The sequence below is a fragment of the Alexandromys fortis genome, unplaced genomic scaffold, assembly GCF_014885135.2.
Source record: "Alexandromys fortis isolate MF-2015 unplaced genomic scaffold, M_Fortis_MF-2015_v1.1 scaffold_17, whole genome shotgun sequence".
Taxonomy (NCBI): Eukaryota; Metazoa; Chordata; class Mammalia; order Rodentia; family Cricetidae; genus Alexandromys; species Alexandromys fortis.
The window spans coordinates 8399142-8416756 of NW_026067896.1; the positions used below are offsets into that span (position 1 = coordinate 8399142).

Genomic DNA, 17615 nt, shown 5'->3' on the forward strand with positions numbered 1-17615 from the left:
TTTGACAAATTTTCAAAAAGAGAAGTTAAACTAAATTGCAAAAAATTAATTACTTCTATTATGTATGAAGTTTTGTTGGTATCTTTGTTTTACATGTATATCTGCTTTTATAAGTCATTATAGTAAAAATGCAAAATACTTTAATGAATTTTGTGTGCCATCATTTCTTACAATCATACTTCCTATATTATCATAAGACTTTCCATGTCACATACTTTTGCTATTAGACTTTTAAAAACTCTAGCTTTCAAAATTAACTTACTCATTTAACAAAAGTACAAATGATTGCCAGATTATCTGGTCTGAGAAATTAATGTGTAATTACACATGTATTCAATTATTTCTTATTCTCAAAACATTGGGGACCTATGGTGAAGAAGCTCATTGGAAATCTATTCTCTTGTTCTTTTCAGGAACAAGTTAAATGCTTCCATACGGTACATTTTGGAAGTCATCCACATGTCTCCACACAGAGGCTCTTTGTATGGTGGCACCGAGCTCACTATAATGGGTTTGGGGTTCAGCCCGATACCAACCGAGAATTCCGTCCTCTTAGGTAAAAACCTTTTCCCTGCAGGGGGCGCTGTTAACGTTTTCCTTGGCTAAAAGGATCTGCTGGAGGCACTAGGTTGTTAAGCAAATGCTTTCAATGTTTTTTTCAATATCGTAAGGAAGGTTACACAAATACTGTTAGTTGCTTCTCTATATTTTAATGTGTGTGCATGGAGGAGAGGGTCCATGTTTATGGGTGCTCATAGAGGTCAGAGTAAGACACTGCACACCCTGGCATTGGAGTCATAGGTAGCTGTGGGTCACTCAGCACGGGTGGTAGGAACTGAACTTGGAGCATTTGCAAAAGCATCAAGAGCTTCTAAGTACTGAGACCTCTCTCCAGAACATTTTTTTTTAAATTAATGTAGAAAAAAACGTCAAGTGTATGTAGTTAAAGGGATGATCAAAGGGTGAGCAGCTTTTGAATGTTTCCGTTTTAATCAGTTCTCATTGTGTGTTTAATGTGTGTAAAACCCTTCTGTGAAAATACAGCTAGAGTCAGCCTCAGGAGCACAAAATATCAAAGATCCTCCCATATATCACGGAGCTTTGTTAAACATTGGCTCTTTACGGCTGATAGTTCTTCTCTATAGTTCACAAAGTCATCTGAAAATTTCTCCTACCTTTTATATTTTTAGGTTCTTTCCCATGCAACATTACCTCATCATCAGAAAATGTCATCAAATGTACTCTTCATTCGACAGGAACTGTATTCAATATTACCAACAATGGCTCACATTTAGGTACCAATCAATATTTTTCTTTAAATAAAAATTTATTTATTCTTCTTTCACACAATACATCCAGATTACAGTTTCCCCTGCTTCTTCTCCACCCAGGTCACCACGTGTCTTCTTCCCCTGGTCTAATCCACCCCCCCCCCGCTGTCACCCCATCCCCACCCACAGTATCCCCCAGAAAAAAGCAGGCTCCCAGGGACATCAGATGAAGACTGAAAACAAGATACAACAATAGGCACAAATCCTCACACAAAGGCTGGATGAGGTACCACAGTAGGGGGAAAAGGCAAAAGAGTCAGAAACACCTCCCCTCCCTCTGTCAGGGGCGGCCCCCAAACACCAAGCAAACAACCTTAACATTAGCACAGGACCTAGCACAGACCCGCAAGACCCTAGCGCAGACCTGTGTGTGCTCTGTGATTGCTGCTTCAGTCTCTGAGCACCCATGAGCCCTGCTTAGTTGATTCCCCTCGGCCATGTTCTCCCAGGGTTTTTGACCCCTCCAGATCCCACAATTCCTCCTCCACCTCTTCCACTGGGTTTCCTGAGCTCTGAAGGTGGGGTGCAGATGGAGACTACCAACCTGGGTTCTCTCTGCCTAAAGTTTAGCTGTGGGTTTCTGCTGCCTCTCTAATGACAACTGGGGTAGGCTTCGATCTATAAAAGCCAGTCGTGGGTTCCCTTTCCTGGTGTGGGCCTCAAATTAGACCAGTCCTTGTTTAGCCACTCCCACACGTTCAGTACCATCATTACCCTAGCACATCTCACAGGCAGGAAAGAGTAGGTTGAAGGTTTTGTGGTTGGGTTGGTGTCCAGTTGCATCACTGGAAGCCTTGGAAGCCTTGCCTGGTTCCGGAAGACGGACAGTTCAAGTTCCATACTCTCCATTGCTAGGAGTCCTAGCAAGGGTCACCCTTGCATTTTCTAGAAGGTTTCCACAGCACTAGGTTTCTTCAGCTCCCAAATGCCCCCGAGTTCCAGTCGTCTGTCCCTGTACTCTCTCCTTCCATCCCCCACATGATCCCTCCTACACCCATCCCCACCCATCCCTCGTCTGCCCACAAAATCTTTTCAATTCCTTTTCTCAGGAAGATCCATGTGTCACCGCTAGAGACCACTTATTACCTAACCTATTTGGGTCTGTGAATTGTAGCATGGATAACAGCTTTAATCCTATAAGCATCTAATATCCACTTACAAGTGAGAGCATATCATATGTGTCTTTGTGGGTCTCGGTTACCTCACTCGGGATGAATTATTTCTAGTTCCATCCATTTGCCTGCAAATTTCATAATGCCATTTCTTTTTCACTGCTGAGTAATACTCCACGATGGAAAAGTATCACATTTACTTTATCTGCTCTGCAGTTGAAGGACATTTATGTTGTTTCTAGTTTCTTGCTGTTATGAATAAAGCCATTATGAACATAACTGAGCAAGTTTCTTTGTGATAGGATGAAGCACCCTTTGAGTATGTGCACAAAACTTGTATGGCTGCTTTTTCTTGAGGAAGATCAATTCCCAGTTTTCTGAGGAGCCGCCATATTGATTTCCATAGTGGCTGTACAAGTTTGCACTCCCAGCATCAATGGAGGAGTGTTCCTTTTGCTCCACATCCTGGCCAGCATGAGCTTGTTATTGATCTTAGCCATTCTGACCCTTGTAAGCCAAAGTAGTTTTTATTTGCATTTCCCTAATGGCTAAGATATCAAGGAACACTAATATTTTAGAAAAAAAGGAAAGACTTCATGCCGAAATTAAGTTGATTTTTATTTTGCATTTCAAGCTGTTCAAATAATTGATGCTATTTCTTGTCTACTTCTGCAACGTTCTCCTTATGCAGTTAAAAAGTCAAGTACATATTATTTATGTAGTCACACATGTGACGAGCTGAATTAAGAAGGCCAGGCTACATACTACATATGTCGTCATATATGAGATGCTCTTGCATTGAGAAGGCCAGGGTCTTTGTGGCAGTCCAGGACATCCAGAGTTGCTGCAGCTTATTACTGCAGTCGTGAGTTTCAGAAAGAAAATTTGAGTTGAAATTATGAGCATACCCAGTTGTTCCCAAAATTTTTTTATGTAACAAAAGTTGATCGACTCATTTCAAACACTCCACGCAATATTTCCAAACAGCTTATTTACTGAACATCCAACTTTTTTTTTTTTTTTTTGGTTTTTCGAGACAGGATCTCTCTGTTTCTCTGTAGCTTTGGTGCCGATCCCGGAACTAGCTCTTGTAGACCAGGCTGGCCTCGAACTCACAGAGATCCGCCTGCCTCTGCCTCCCGAGCGCTGGGATTAAAGGCGTGCGCCACCACTGCCCGGCCACATCCAACTTTTTTTTAGTGTCTCCTGCCCATCACTTCTGGAGATATTGGTTGCAATTTACTTCTTCCTTTCCACCTCGTTATCCTGCTTTCTAGTAATCCTGGTTTTATTTTGGTCGATTGTTTAAATTATGTACCAAGAGAAGTATAATTTGAACATTGTTCTCACTTTGTAAAAATGGCCATTTTCATGGTTGATTTTTCAGACATTTGCTTTTTTGACTTTTAAAATCTGCCTCAATTCTTCTTCCCAGAGCACGGACTAGGTTATGCCTGGTCACCACCTGTCTTAAATGTGACTGTGGGCGATACTGTGGTGTGGCACTGGCGAGCACAGCCCTTTCTTAGGAGTATAGGGTACAGGGTTTTCTCAGTCTCCAGCCCTGGAAGTGTGACTTACGATGGCAAAGGATTTACAAATGGAAAACAAAAGTCTGCATCAGGTACTTTTCTGTTTTGTTGAAGTTTTTATCGTGTTCCTTTGTTCTAAGATTCAGTAAATATGTTTACATAAATTACCAGTACAAATAAAACCATGAAGTAGTTAACTTAGCATTTTTATGCCAATTTAAAAAACATTGTAAATAAGTCTAAACAATTGTCTTAAACATGCCATAATAAATCTGGTCTTTATTATCTTTATTGATTCCATGATAACTGACCACTTGAAATGTGTTATTCAGCAAAGTACAATGAAAATAAGAACTGTTTTACTCACATTGATCTGATAACAAACAATGAACTTTTGTTGGTTGGAATCAGCTTATCAACCTTTCTTGTAGAACATCTAGTGGTAGTGTGCCTTTCCAACTGACTAGTTTGTTCTGTGCTTGCACCAGTATATTTACATTTTCATTGCATGCTATTTTTCTTTCAAATTTGATAAATTGGGCCTGACTTTCCATGGTTTTCTTTAAAAAGTAAAGCTGGATCTTGCCTCTTGCCTTTTTGTATCAAATTTCCATATATTTATACATACATAAAAAACTTTATAGTCAGTGAATTATTCTCTACTACTTCCCATTGAGCTATTAGACATTTGAAAAAATAAGAAAATTGTCATTTGCATGTGCATTTAAATGATTTTTAAAGATTCATTAATTGCTTGTATTTCTTGTGTACAATCTTATTTTATGGGCAGGTTCATTTTCTTACCAGTTTACATCTCCTGGAATCCATTACTACAGCAGCGGGTATGTTGATAAGACCGGCTCCACGTCTCTCCAAGGAGTCATTAACATTTTACCAGCGGAAAGCAGGCATGTTCCCCTGCGAGTGTTTGTGGGAAACATTGAAGCAACGCATGCTGCAGGTAAGATGGTTAAATGTGGAAAGTGCAGCAGTGGAGCTGGGCTTAAAATGACCTTTGTAGAGTAGATGCCGGTAGATGTCAGATGGCTGGGTCGACCTGTGTTTGCCTCCTCCTAAGGCTGGAATATATTCCACAAAGTCACTCTGCTAATAGAATACCCAAGTCTCACCCGCCTCCTTCACTGAAGGAAACAGTAATGGGGTCTGAATCCAGTTCTTGTACAGGATAGCCTACATGGCTTACAGATCGCTCTTTTGTCTAAAGCAGGCCCAGAGAATTCGTACTTGGCAAGTACGGCAGCAGGCTGCCTAGCCACAGAACCCTTGTGTGGCCTGAATGATACCAGGGTTAGAAATACAGATCAATTACTCTTTGAGTTTTCACATTGTGTCTCACCATCTATAAGCAACATTACTCCTTCTACGGGAACAGTGAATGAACTCATAACTATCAGTGGACACGGCTTCAGTCTTCTTGCATGTGCTAATAAGGTAAGAAAATAAAACCTCTTCTCGGTGTCCACATACTCAGTAAAAAAGGAGACATTTGGCCACAATCTCTTAGTTTGACTTCATCAGATTTATGGTCTGTAACTGGCACACTACCTACTTAAAGTTTAAATTTAAATGTGCTGTGGTGGAGGGGTGGTAGTATATATTAATGGAGTTGTATACCTGTGACTGGAATAAGTTTTCGAACATGTCATAATCATAAAAGAAGCCTCCTTGAACATCAGCCACTTCCTTCATCCATTTCAGCATACCAGCAACCGCTAATCTCTTTTCCTCCCTATAGATGTGCCTATCCTGAACATTTTTCTACAATGTACAGTTCCTCGTAAACATCTATCTCCATTTAGTATAATAGATGGAAATTCATTCATGTTTCGTTGCTTTTTATGGCTAAATAAATACTTCATTATATATCACATTAAGTCTGTTCATTCATCCAGTTTATAGACAGTTTTTATACTTTTCGGCTAATGTGAAGAGCACAGTTATTAACACACTTGCGCCAATTATGAGATTACTTTTTTACATTTTTTTTTAAGACATGTCTTCATCGGCTCCCCAAATTAATTTTATGAATACAGATTTTTCCATGGGATTCTCTTTTTAAAAATACAATCGATGCTAATACAAACACAAATTTCATATGAGAGTAATGTATTAACGTATTTGATCTTACATTCATTTTTCTTCCAGGTTACAGTTGGCAGCTACCCTTGTGTTGTAGAAGAAAGCAGTGAAAATTCTATTATGTGTCATATTGACCCTCAAAACTCAATGGATGTTGGCATCAGAGAAATTGTTACTTTGACTGTCTACAACCTGGGCGCCGCTATCAACACAGTGCCCAATGAATTTGACAGGCGGTTTGTCCTTTTGCCAAACATAGATATGGTGTTGCCAAGCGCGGGATCGACTACAGGAATGACAAGGGTGACCATCCACGGCTCTGGATTCAAAGCTTCTTCTGCCGGTGTAGACGTCTTTATGGGTGATTTCCCATGTAAAGTTCTTACTGTGACCTACACAGCTATTGAATGTGAAACATCTCCTGCTCCCCAACAGCTTCTTCCTGTCGACCTTGTGATACATGGAGTCCCCTCCCAATGTCAGGGCAACTGCAGCTTTTCATACCTAGAAAACCTTGCTCCTTATGTAACTGGAATCTTCCCAAACTCTATCGAAGGACCTGGACATCTCCTTATTGAAGGAGAGGGTTTTGGGACGTTGTTGGAAGACGTTTCTATATTTATTGGAAGTCAACAGTTGAGAGCAATCGAAGTGAATGAAAACAACATCACTGTTTCTATGACTCCGCTACCAGCGGGACTTCATCCTCTTCATGTCCTGGTTGGGTCTAAGGGCTTGGCTCTGGGAAACCTGACTGTCAGCAGCCCTGCAGTAGCTTCTGTCTCACCAACCACCGGAAGCATCGCTGGCGGCACCACTTTGGCGATCACAGGCAACGGCTTTGTTCCTGGCAACACCACGGTGACCGTTGGGAACAACCCTTGTCAGATTGTGCTCGCCAACTCCAGTGAGGTCCACTGCAGCACCCCGGCTGGGAGCGCTGGGACAGCCAATCTCCAGATCTCTGTGAATGCAATTGTCTACCCACCTCTGTCATTTACATATGCCACGGAGGATACTCCATTTCTCAAAAGAATTATCCCGAATAGAGGTACTTTATTATCTACATGTATTTTTATTGTATTGATGTCCTTCTTTAGTCATATTCATTATTATGGGTTATGACATTCAAGTATATCTTTTACTTAGTCCTACTTAAACCAATTAATATAATCCGTGGGACTCAAGATCTGTGCAGTATTATGTTATTCTTTTCATACATTCTCAGTATAAAATTCCAACTTTTATATGGGAACACAATGTCCATCAACTTGATCTAAATTACAAATGAGTAAGAAATAGATGACTGTCTTGGAAGCAAAATGAGTAGTTTATGTCATTAATATTGATGTGGCATAAGAAGTAACTATTAAGACTCATGTGTGAGACCAGGCAGTGGTAGTGCACACCTTTAATTCCAGCACTCGGGAAGCAGAGGCAGGCAGATCTCTGTGAGTTCAAGGCCAGCCTGGTCTACAAGAGTGAGTTCCAGGACAGCTAGGGCTGTTACCCAGAGAAACTTTGTCTCGAAAAAGAACCAACCAACCAAACAAACAATTCACAAGTGATTGACTTCATTAACACTGATAATTGTGCAGGGTATATTGCTTCTATAAGCACCAACTGATTATTGTTTGTACAACAGAATTCTTTATGAGGAAGCGATGTACCCAGAGGAAGATGGCATCTTATCCTCCGCCATACGCCACAGTTTCTAATCCTCACACTATTTGAATGTTCATCATCTGTGTGAAGGATCCTAGAAAAGCAGCCGCAGCATAACTAAAGTCAATAGAATGGCTGTCTTAGTTTGCTTCCTGTTGCTGGGATAACTGAAAACAACATGCAACTTGGGTAGAAAATAGCTTATTTGGTGAACACATCCTTATTACAGTCCATCATATAAGGAAGTCAAGGCAGGAACCTTGGGGGCAGGTTCTGAAACAGGCCATGACGGAGCACTGCTTAATGGCTTACTCTTCATGGCCTCTGTTTTCTTTGGTAATTAAATAAATAATAAATATAAGATTGGCTGAAAAATATACAAAAGTATACACACACACACAGTGACTACATGGGAAAATGGAAACCCAAAAGCAGCTATAAATTTTTATTTTATTGTTTTATGTTAGTGTTTGCTTACACGTATGTATGCTGAGCCATCACTCCAGCCCTTCAAAGACAGTTGTGCCTAACTGCCATTGCACAAAGTCAGACGTGTACAAAACTTACTAGAATACATTTAACATGGGAAGGTTAAAAAATAAAAGCATTATTCTACCAAAAAATTAAAAGAAGAAATAAAATGAAAATTTTGGCCTTGTATATATTTTTAATTCCTTAACATCAGTATTTTCTTTATTAGTTCCCCTGTCCTCTGTTTTCTACTATAACTATTTAACTACATATCATGTCATATTTTTCTCAAAGTATAGCTTCTGAACATACTTGAGTAACAGAAAATACAGCTTGTTCTAAAAGTGAATAGCTATGACCAAGAGCACAGATAGCACAAAATACTGTCTCATGTTCAGAAATCCATAGGTCAGAAATCCACAAAAATCCAGTGACCCTCTAGGTCATTCTGCCCTCTTTCTCTTTTTTCTATCAGTCTAAAGAAGTAATTTATATGTTATCATGGACAGAAGAACTAGAAATCAGTGCACAGTGATATAAGTCAAAAGCAATGAATGTACAATAGGCTGGTATATACCGTAGTAAAGATGTGCATAACACATGTGTACTGTTACTTTTATAGTTTTTAAACATTGGATATTATTTTGTTTGGGTTTTGGTTTTGGTTTTCAAGATAGGTTCTCAGTCTGGAATTTGCTCTGTAGACCCTGCTAGCCTTGAACTCAGTGATATGGATCCACCTGCCTCTGCCTCTAGAGTATTGGGGTTAAAGGCGCCCAGTTCAGGTGAATATTATTTTATTCACAGGGGTAAAGCTACATATCTTCAAATGCATACAGAATCATTAACATGTAACCTGTATTTGTATTGTTTCCTTTTTGTTCTAAGGTCCACCAGGAACTGAAGTTGAAATAACGGGGTCCAACCTTGGATTTGATATCTCGGATGTTTCAGTGATGATAAAAGACACTGCATGTAACGTGACTGCCGTCAATGACACTGTGTTGCAGTGCATTGTGGGAGAACATGCAGGGGGCGTGTTTCCTGTGACGATGCTTCACAAGACAAAAGGCTCTGCCCTCTCCTCTGTTGAATTTGAGTACCCACTTTATATTCAGAATATTTATCCAAGACAAGGTGATCAATTAGTTTATGTTATTTCAGCACTCACTTAGAAAGAATATATTCTTAAAGCCCTGTCATAACTTGCTTCTTATAAGCATAAAAATACCTACCTTAATTTGTCCAACAAGTTAAAATACAAGAGTATTAATTTGTCATTCCAAAATAATATGTTCTATATTTATTTTATGGCAGTATCATTTGCTTAAAAGTTATAAAATTTTAAATTGGCAAGTTACGTGTATAAATTTTAAAAATATTTATTTTAACTGAAATATAATTATTTCCACAGAAAATGGTGCTTCTAGTTGAAAATGAACAATTAAAACCTCTACAATGTATGATGAAAATATTCAATTAAGTAGTAATATTATATGTATGTTTTGAGTACTCTGAAATCATTTGTGACATCTCTTCTAAATTAAATTTTAGTTTCTAGAATTACTACTTGTTACCAGAAATAACATTTATTCATTGAAGATTTAAACACTACAATTAGAAGGTATTTGGTTTTATTAATAATATAAATTTCAGAGCTAAGGAAGTTTGTGTAAAGTACTTTCCTCTTCAGGTTTTTAACTGAAGCAAGTATGTACAGAGAAGAAGTTCTTTGCATATTCATTCAGTTTTATCTGATTCAGGGAGCTTTGGTGGTGGCCAAACCATGACTGTGACAGGCGTGGGGTTTGATCCACAGAATTCAGCTGTATTGGTCTGTGGCTACAAATGTGCAGTAGACAAACTTGGGTCTGACTCTACAACGCTGCTCTGTGAGACTCCACCGAATAATGGTAAGTACTCAAAAAAAAAAAAAAAAGATGAATGGCTGCCTTTGAGGAATGCAAATTTTAGTACAATTACAGTCTCTTTTCTCACGTTGTTGAATTCGATGTGATTGAGTCTGATTTATGACCATCCTCACTTTAAGAAATTTGGTCAGCCGGGCGGTGGTGGCGCACGCCTTTAATCCCAGCACTCGGGAGGCAGAGGCAGGCGGATCTCTGTGAGTTCGAGGCCAGCCTGGTCTACAAGAGCTAGTTCCAGGACAGGAAACCCTGTCTTGAAAAATACAAAAAAAAAAAAAAAAAAAGAAAAAAGAAAAAAAGAAATTTGGTCAGAGCCTTTCTTTCTACCATTGTAACTCCAAGGACTTTGGTTTGTGGCATCAGTTGGTGCCTGGGTCTTAGTTACCCATTCAAATGGAGAACATGTCTTTGGTTCTCGTTAGTTAAGTTTTCTTAAAGGCAACTAACAAATGCTGAGAAACAGATAAATAATATTCTCCAGGGAGAAGCACACCAACAGGTTATCCAATCCCAAAACATAAACCCAAGTAACATTCGACAGACTGATCATGTTGTATTTGGAAATATATGATATATATGTATACATATATGAATCTAAGAACAATTAATAGAAAAAGAGACCATAAACTTGAAAGAGAGCAAGGAAGGGTATATGGGAGGTTTTGGAGGACAAGAACAAAAGAAGGCAAATCATGTATTTACAGTATAATCTCAAAAAATAAAAGTAATTTTAAAAGATGAACTAGCACAATTCTTTTGTGTACAAACCTTGGCAGTCATCAACAGGATTTGACCCCTAAGCATTTCTTTGGAAAAAGTTTTCAACCTCTGTCTGCCTCAGCTTCTTCACGGACCAAATTAAGTTTAACATAGTGATGTTCTTCATAGGATTGTTGTGAGGTTAACATATGTAGGAGGGTGGATATCTGGAACGTGATACATGATTTTCTACTGTTATATTCTTTTTTATTTTTACTGGTTGAAAAATAAAACCTAATTCTGGGTAACCCTTAAATCTCATATGTTGCCACTTCTTTTTTATTCCCAAGTAAGTAAGTAGATGTCTTCCTACTCCAGGTTTTCTGTTAAATGGAGACACTGGTAGCCCTAATTTGGTAGGTGGTGAACCTCAACAATCCAGTATGATGTAAAGATTTGTCATCATTATTTAACAAAATTTAGGAAGGTATTTAAATGGCTTTTTTTCCACAAAGAACAGGCTTTAAGTGGAAATATTTTGACATAATATTTTACTGCTGTGAACTTTTTGCAGTTTAATTGTATTCATCATCTCAATACTAGAGTTGATATCGTGATAAAATTACACAGCAGCACTGTTGGAGACTGGCGGGGTGTGATTCTCAGCACTGGCTCCTCTTCCTTTGTGCATGTTCCATGGGCTCTGCGTTGTGTTTCGGCTCCTCCCGACTCCTGTGTTGTCTGTGCTTCTGTATCTCCTTTTTCAAACTCTAATGTGCAGCATTGGACCTTCTGGCATTGGAAATCTAAGCAGGCAGGTTTTCAGAACTATCCACAAGAGCAGTTCTGAGAGAAGACTGAGAGGGTTCTTTTTTTTTTCCCCCCCTTTCTCTCTCTTTTCCTGTTAATGGTGGATATAGGTTCTATGATTTTTTTTTTTTTTAGGTGTTGCTAGAGGATTTTGCTAGTTCGTGTACAATCTGTGTGCATTATGAAGTGGTCATGGGGAAAACAGGATTATAATGAAAATACTGAGGGGTTTTGACAGTGCATCTGGGCCTGACGGCAGAGCTACGCTCAAGTCTGCGTCCCTCTCCATAGGCAGTGGACCAGAACAAGCCTGTGGCCTGAGTGTGGTCAACGGAAAGGACTCAACCCAGTCCACGATGCCGTTTACGTACACCTTGTCTCAGACTCCACTCATCGTTGAAATATCACCCAGGAGAGGCAGCACCGCAGGGGGCACCAGACTTACAGTCACGGGATCCGGATTCAGGTACCGTCTTCACACAGGGGCACACAAACACGCTTCTAGACGCGAGCCAAACAGTTTTCTCTCCTGAGACTCACAGTAATCAAGGACAGTCTCAGACCGTGGACTTTTCTGTCTCTAAGTCATGCTTAAGGCACAAAACAGCGCCTAACAGCCTGCATTCACTGAATACATACTCTGTGCTGGGGACCTTCCTACCCGCGGAAGGTTCCTTTTCCTCCATATAAGGGTTTTTTTTTTTTAAATCCCACTTCATGTTCAGGACGCTAAGGTGCAGGAGATGAAATGAGTTGCCCCAAACCAGCAATAAGTTGACAAACACAAATAAATCATTTGTTCTGCTTTCCCCGCAGCTTCTCTCCAGTCACAGTATGTTTCACGGGTGGAAAAGAAGCATCTTTTCCCTAACCAAATCCCTTCCTTTGCAACCAGCCAGGCTCTTTTTCAGACGCTAGTAGGCAGAGGCTCTGCCATCATTCTTCAGGAGAGAAAGCTGACTTCAAGGCATTGAGGACTAGTTTAGTGTCTCAAGGGATAACAGTTCCTTAAAACGTGTGTTTCAAGTAGACGTTACATTCTAAGGCTTGTGACTATGCTTAAAATATTGCAAAGGGAAAAAATTCAAAAGCAGTTTCTACAATTTGTGAAATGCAACTGTTTGGAGACCACAAAGAAGCTTGGTGGCTTGAGGCCAAGCAGCTTTTCCTTTAATGTTGGGACACATGCTGCTTTCTACAGTTCTGGATCCTGACATCTTACAGTCTTGGTTTGCTTTTTCTCAATAAATATTTCTGACTCTTAATGTACTGCCAGCCTGCGCTTTGATAGGCCATAGGGCACGATAGCTGGTTTTACAGAAACATATGGATGCAGAGCTTTTAATATGTGAAGTAGAAATTCAAGGTAATTGTACATGGTTAACCTTTTCTTTCTTTACAGCGAAAACACACAGGATGTTCATGTCTCCATAGCCCGTGACAAATGTGATGTCCGGCATTCCAACAGGACACATATCATCTGCATGACGAGGGCTCATGCTCCTTCAGGGTGGGCTCCTGTTCATGTCAGCATCAGAAACATCGGCATGGCCAAACTGGTAATCATGGCAGTTGCATATGGTAACCACAGCAATTAAACTTCGCACCCGGGATATCTTAATGGAGCTTAATGGCTTCAGCAGATAATTTAACTCCTCCTGTACTCAGCTTAAGCTGTGCACAGTTTTGTGCTTTATCCTTCATGTTTTTATTCTCTATTTTAATTATTTCATGTGTGACATAATAATACATTTTAACTTTTTTATAATCATGAAATAATGGCATCATCTGTAACATCTTTAAAGTAAGCTTCATTTCACTACTTAGACAATGTATCTTTGTTCTAGATTTTTGTTTTGTTTTTCGAAGACAGGGTTTCTCTATAGCTTTGGAACCTACTCACAGAGATCTGCCTGTCTCTGCCTCCTGAGTGCTGGCATTAAAGACAAGCACCACCACCTGTTTTGTTTTGTTTTTGTTGTTGTTGTTGTTTTTTTTTTTTTTGGTTGGTTGGTTTTTTGTTCTGTTTTGGTTTGTTTTTTGAGAAATTTCCTGATAAATCCTCTGAATCTATGGCTTCTTTACACACTGTTACAGGAGAATGCTGACTTCTTATATGTTGATGCTTGGTCTGCCAACTCCTCATGGGGAGGAAATCCCCCACCAGAAGAAGGTTCACTTGCTGTTATTACAAAAGGACAGATAATTCTGCTGGACCAAAGTACTCCTATTCTGAAAATGTTACTAATTCAAGGTGAATTTGTGAAAATCTGTATATTAGACTTTGCTGACAATTTCTATGACGTTAATTTCACCAAAGTGCATTATTATGAACATTTATCTTTGCACCAGGCTTCTAAAATCTGACTGCGGATTATGAATTTGTTTTGTGTGTTGTCACTAGCAGTCTTCAGACTTTGTCTCTTGAAACTTTTTCTTCAGTGCTAACAAGGGAGGCTGGTGAACATCTGGATGTGCTTGTATTTAATTGATTAAAATAACAGCATTTCCCATGTCAAGAATATTAAGGCAGTGGATCCCAGAGGCTACAAAACTGTATCAGTTTGCTCAAGTCAATCCTAAACAACTCCTGACTGCCCTTGAAAACTGACCGCAGTTCTCTTTTGCTTCTTGGTATTCTGGTTCTATTATAATAATGAAATAGTCACCGCAATTACAATTATACACTAAAGAAATTTTCAACAGAAATTATAAAGTGCGCAGAAATTTTGTGTATAAACCTTGGTATAACGGTTGTGTGTGTTTGAAGACTGCTGCAATTTTATGATTGTTTCTAGCTTCTGCAAAATGATTTTTATTTGAAGATAAAGTTGTACTATCTTCAAATTGACATCAGTCTTTTAAAAGGTGTCTTTGTATATCCTAAACAATGCTACTCAAACTATTCATGTGGCACAAATCTGTACAGATTTCAGAGCTAACTTTTTTTTTAAGAACAGAGATAATGTTGACATTATAATGGTTTTTATAAAGATAACTATTTCTTTGTTCTTAATTTATATTTTGAATTCATGTTTTATAGAATTACTTTGTGTAGTTGTGCTGTTTAATGGCCATGGAAATAACCCTAGCATTTCTTCAATTGCCCTAGAATTTCTTTTGCTGTAACCTTTTGGGGGTCTCATGACATATTATTAATATTATGTGGTTCATAGGTGGGACTCTGATATTTGATGAAGCTGATATTGAACTCCAGGCAGAAAACATCCTAATCACAGATGGGGGTGTTCTTCAGGTATAAAAAATAATGTATTTACCTAATTTTATTGTTTAAAATATTATGTGTAAAATAAGTCGTTAATCCTACCATATTTTCCTGAAGTTGTCTTTGTTTAGACAGGTTTAATTAGTGGAAAACTTGCCAGAGGTTGATTCTCAGAATATTTCTCCATTTTATTAGAAAAAACATAGTGTGTTGTTGAATTTAAAATAAAAGGAAAACTGCCCTGGGACGATTAACATGCCTTCTGGAGGTCAGCTGTTGTATATTGACCTATTAGAAAATTCAGGTCTTAGGGTTGAGAGAGCTAACAAGAAGACACAGAAAAAGTCAACAGCACCTGAGGAACAACCCCAGAGGTCATATTCTAGTTTCTATGGGTAGAACCAACCATTGGCTTTAATCGCACTTGAGGTACCAGGCTAACATTGTTTACAAGCTTCTGATGTTGATGTTTTCTGTGTTACAGTAGCACACACATGCACCTGTGCAGACAGGAAAACACACACACACACACACACACACACACACACACACACACAAATATAAGGCTCACATTGTGAAAGAAAGGTATGAATGACGGGGCAATTCTTAAATGGGGAAGAAAATGAAAAACAATTACTTTCACTTGATAAGAATTGTCAATTGCTGAGTTTTACTTTTCTGAACGGTTTGTTTGAATTCTTTCAGATCGGGACAGAAGCATCTCCATTTCAACACAAGGCTGTCATTACACTGCATGGACATCTTAGATCCCCTGAGCTCCCTGTGTATGGAGCTAAGACCTTGGCTGTGCGAGAGGGCACACTGGACTTGCACGGTAGACTAGAGACACTCCGGAATAAACTTTATCCAAAGAGGCTTCTGCTCTCTTTGGATAGTCTTTGTTCCCTGTTTCTTTCTGACTCTACCCCTTAGTCTAGAAAGCTCCCCCTACACAAGCAAGTCTTAGATCAAGGCGATGCCTTCCTTATGACCCATCCCATACTCTTTTCATTGCTGTTCCTATGAATGGGGAACACTGTTACCTCTATTCGCCATGCAAGCCTTTAATCCCTTATGTACTCTGCCTACTCAGCACTCTGTCTGAAAGGGCACTAATTTTAGAATTAGAAGAAGGTAATATCTTCATTTTTACTTCTAAGTATAGGATATTTCTAAAATATAAAAATAAATGTACAGCTGTACTTTTCTATAGCTATAATTCAGGAAATTGCCATCCATTAATGGGTTTGATCATGTTTGAGGGGCCAGCGTGACATTCCTTAAGTATAAAGGCAGTCATTTTTTTCACACTGATGTCTTCCATCTGAGGAAAATCATAGCCTTTTTTGAATATGGAATGCCATGAACAGGGATATTATGACCATAAATGTCCTATGTGGGACTAATATCCATCCTACTGTAATTTCTTAGAAATTTATATGTATGATTTATCTGTAGATTATCAGTTTAAACAGTCCATGCTAACAATAATAGTATCACAATTTATGCTGTTTCTGTAAAGATTTTCATAAACAGAAGATATCTTTGCAGAAGCACAATTTATTAACATCGAACATAAATACATCATTATGGAAGCATGTTCTTGTCAATTTTCCAAAGCAAGAATTTTCATTTTTTTTTTTTTTGAGATAAGTGGTGAAATCCTAAGGTAGAATAAGTCTTCCCCAGTTCGACAGAATTCAAATGCAGAGAGCACTTAGTAACCCCGAAAAGATATCTGAGGAAATGCTGGGTGTTTGCGTGTCTTCCAGGTCTGCCCGTGCCTGTGGTCTGGACTCGTTTGGCTCACACCGCAAATGCGGGAGAGTGGAAGTTGGTTGTACAAGAGGCAGTGACGTGGAAAGCAGGAGAGAGCATCGTGATTGCTACCACAGGACACAGGTATCTAGCGATGCTGATTTATTTAAGATACACTTTTTTTTTAATCTGTGTAAAAGACGAATGATTTGGAATTCACCCAAACTAATTTATTCTGACTTGAGTCATTTGGTAAAGAACCCTAAACAGCCAAATGCATGTGGGTCGGATGTTAGCCTCTGTGAGATCACCAGGGTGTTGAGGTTTTAGTGACTGATCTGAATCATAATAAAACAATGTGTAGCAATAAAATGCTTTTTCACACGGTTAGGTTCTTCGGTGAGGTTTCCCCGGAAAGGAGCATTCTGCTCCTAAAAGTCATTTGAAACCGACTCACACTGTGCTGTGAAACCTAAAGACAACCATGGAAACAAACATGTAAATGAGCTTTTTTGTGTGGGGGTCACTGGAGGACGTGCTGAGCAGCAGCCAGAACTCCTTCATCCCACAGGCTTGGCAGAGTTTCCCACTGAGCAAACCTGGAGGCAGCAACAGAATGGGCGAAGAAATCCATAGGCAATGAGGGAGCTAGCAGAACTTCCCACAACTGAAGTTACCCACGCCCCTTAATTTCCATGTAGTTACATAGTCTAACAATTAAGAAATTAAACATATAGTGCAGCTTTCCCGAGACTATGGGGGAGCCAGGATGAGAGGAGCTTTCATTTGTTTTCGCTTTAGCTTGCTATTTAAATTACAGACACTAAGTTTGAATGTCGTTATGTTTACCAGGAAACGAAGAGTAATTATGACAAGAAACAGACCTGCCAAGTCCATGGTTGACTTTAAAAAAATTAAAATGCAAGATGCCATTTTTCAAGTTAAAAATAGGCTTGCAGATGTTGGGAAGACATAAATATATA

At 39.1% G+C, this 17615-nt stretch overlaps 1 protein-coding gene across 4 annotated transcripts in view; it reads left to right on the plus strand.

The window, feature by feature from the left end:
- LOC126513391 (fibrocystin-L) overlaps positions 1–17615 on the plus strand; it is an 87756-nt gene that overhangs the window by 21383 nt on the left and 48758 nt on the right. For 3 of the 4 annotated variants that reach the window (XM_050161750.1, XM_050161761.1, XM_050161767.1), the window contains 14 exons: positions 414–556; positions 1191–1295; positions 3879–4067; positions 4766–4936; positions 5201–5427; positions 6142–7126; positions 9100–9348; positions 9975–10124; positions 11940–12114; positions 13051–13207; positions 13746–13902; positions 14825–14904; positions 15580–15709; positions 16647–16776. In XM_050161750.1, the coding sequence (XP_050017707.1) occupies positions 414–556; positions 1191–1295; positions 3879–4067; positions 4766–4936; positions 5201–5427; positions 6142–7126; positions 9100–9348; positions 9975–10124; positions 11940–12114; positions 13051–13207; positions 13746–13902; positions 14825–14904; positions 15580–15709; positions 16647–16776 (3048 nt within the window). The remainder of the gene's footprint in view (positions 1–413; positions 557–1190; positions 1296–3878; positions 4068–4765; positions 4937–5200; positions 5428–6141; positions 7127–9099; positions 9349–9974; positions 10125–11939; positions 12115–13050; positions 13208–13745; positions 13903–14824; positions 14905–15579; positions 15710–16646; positions 16777–17615) is intronic. The other variant, XM_050161757.1, reaches the window with a different exon arrangement.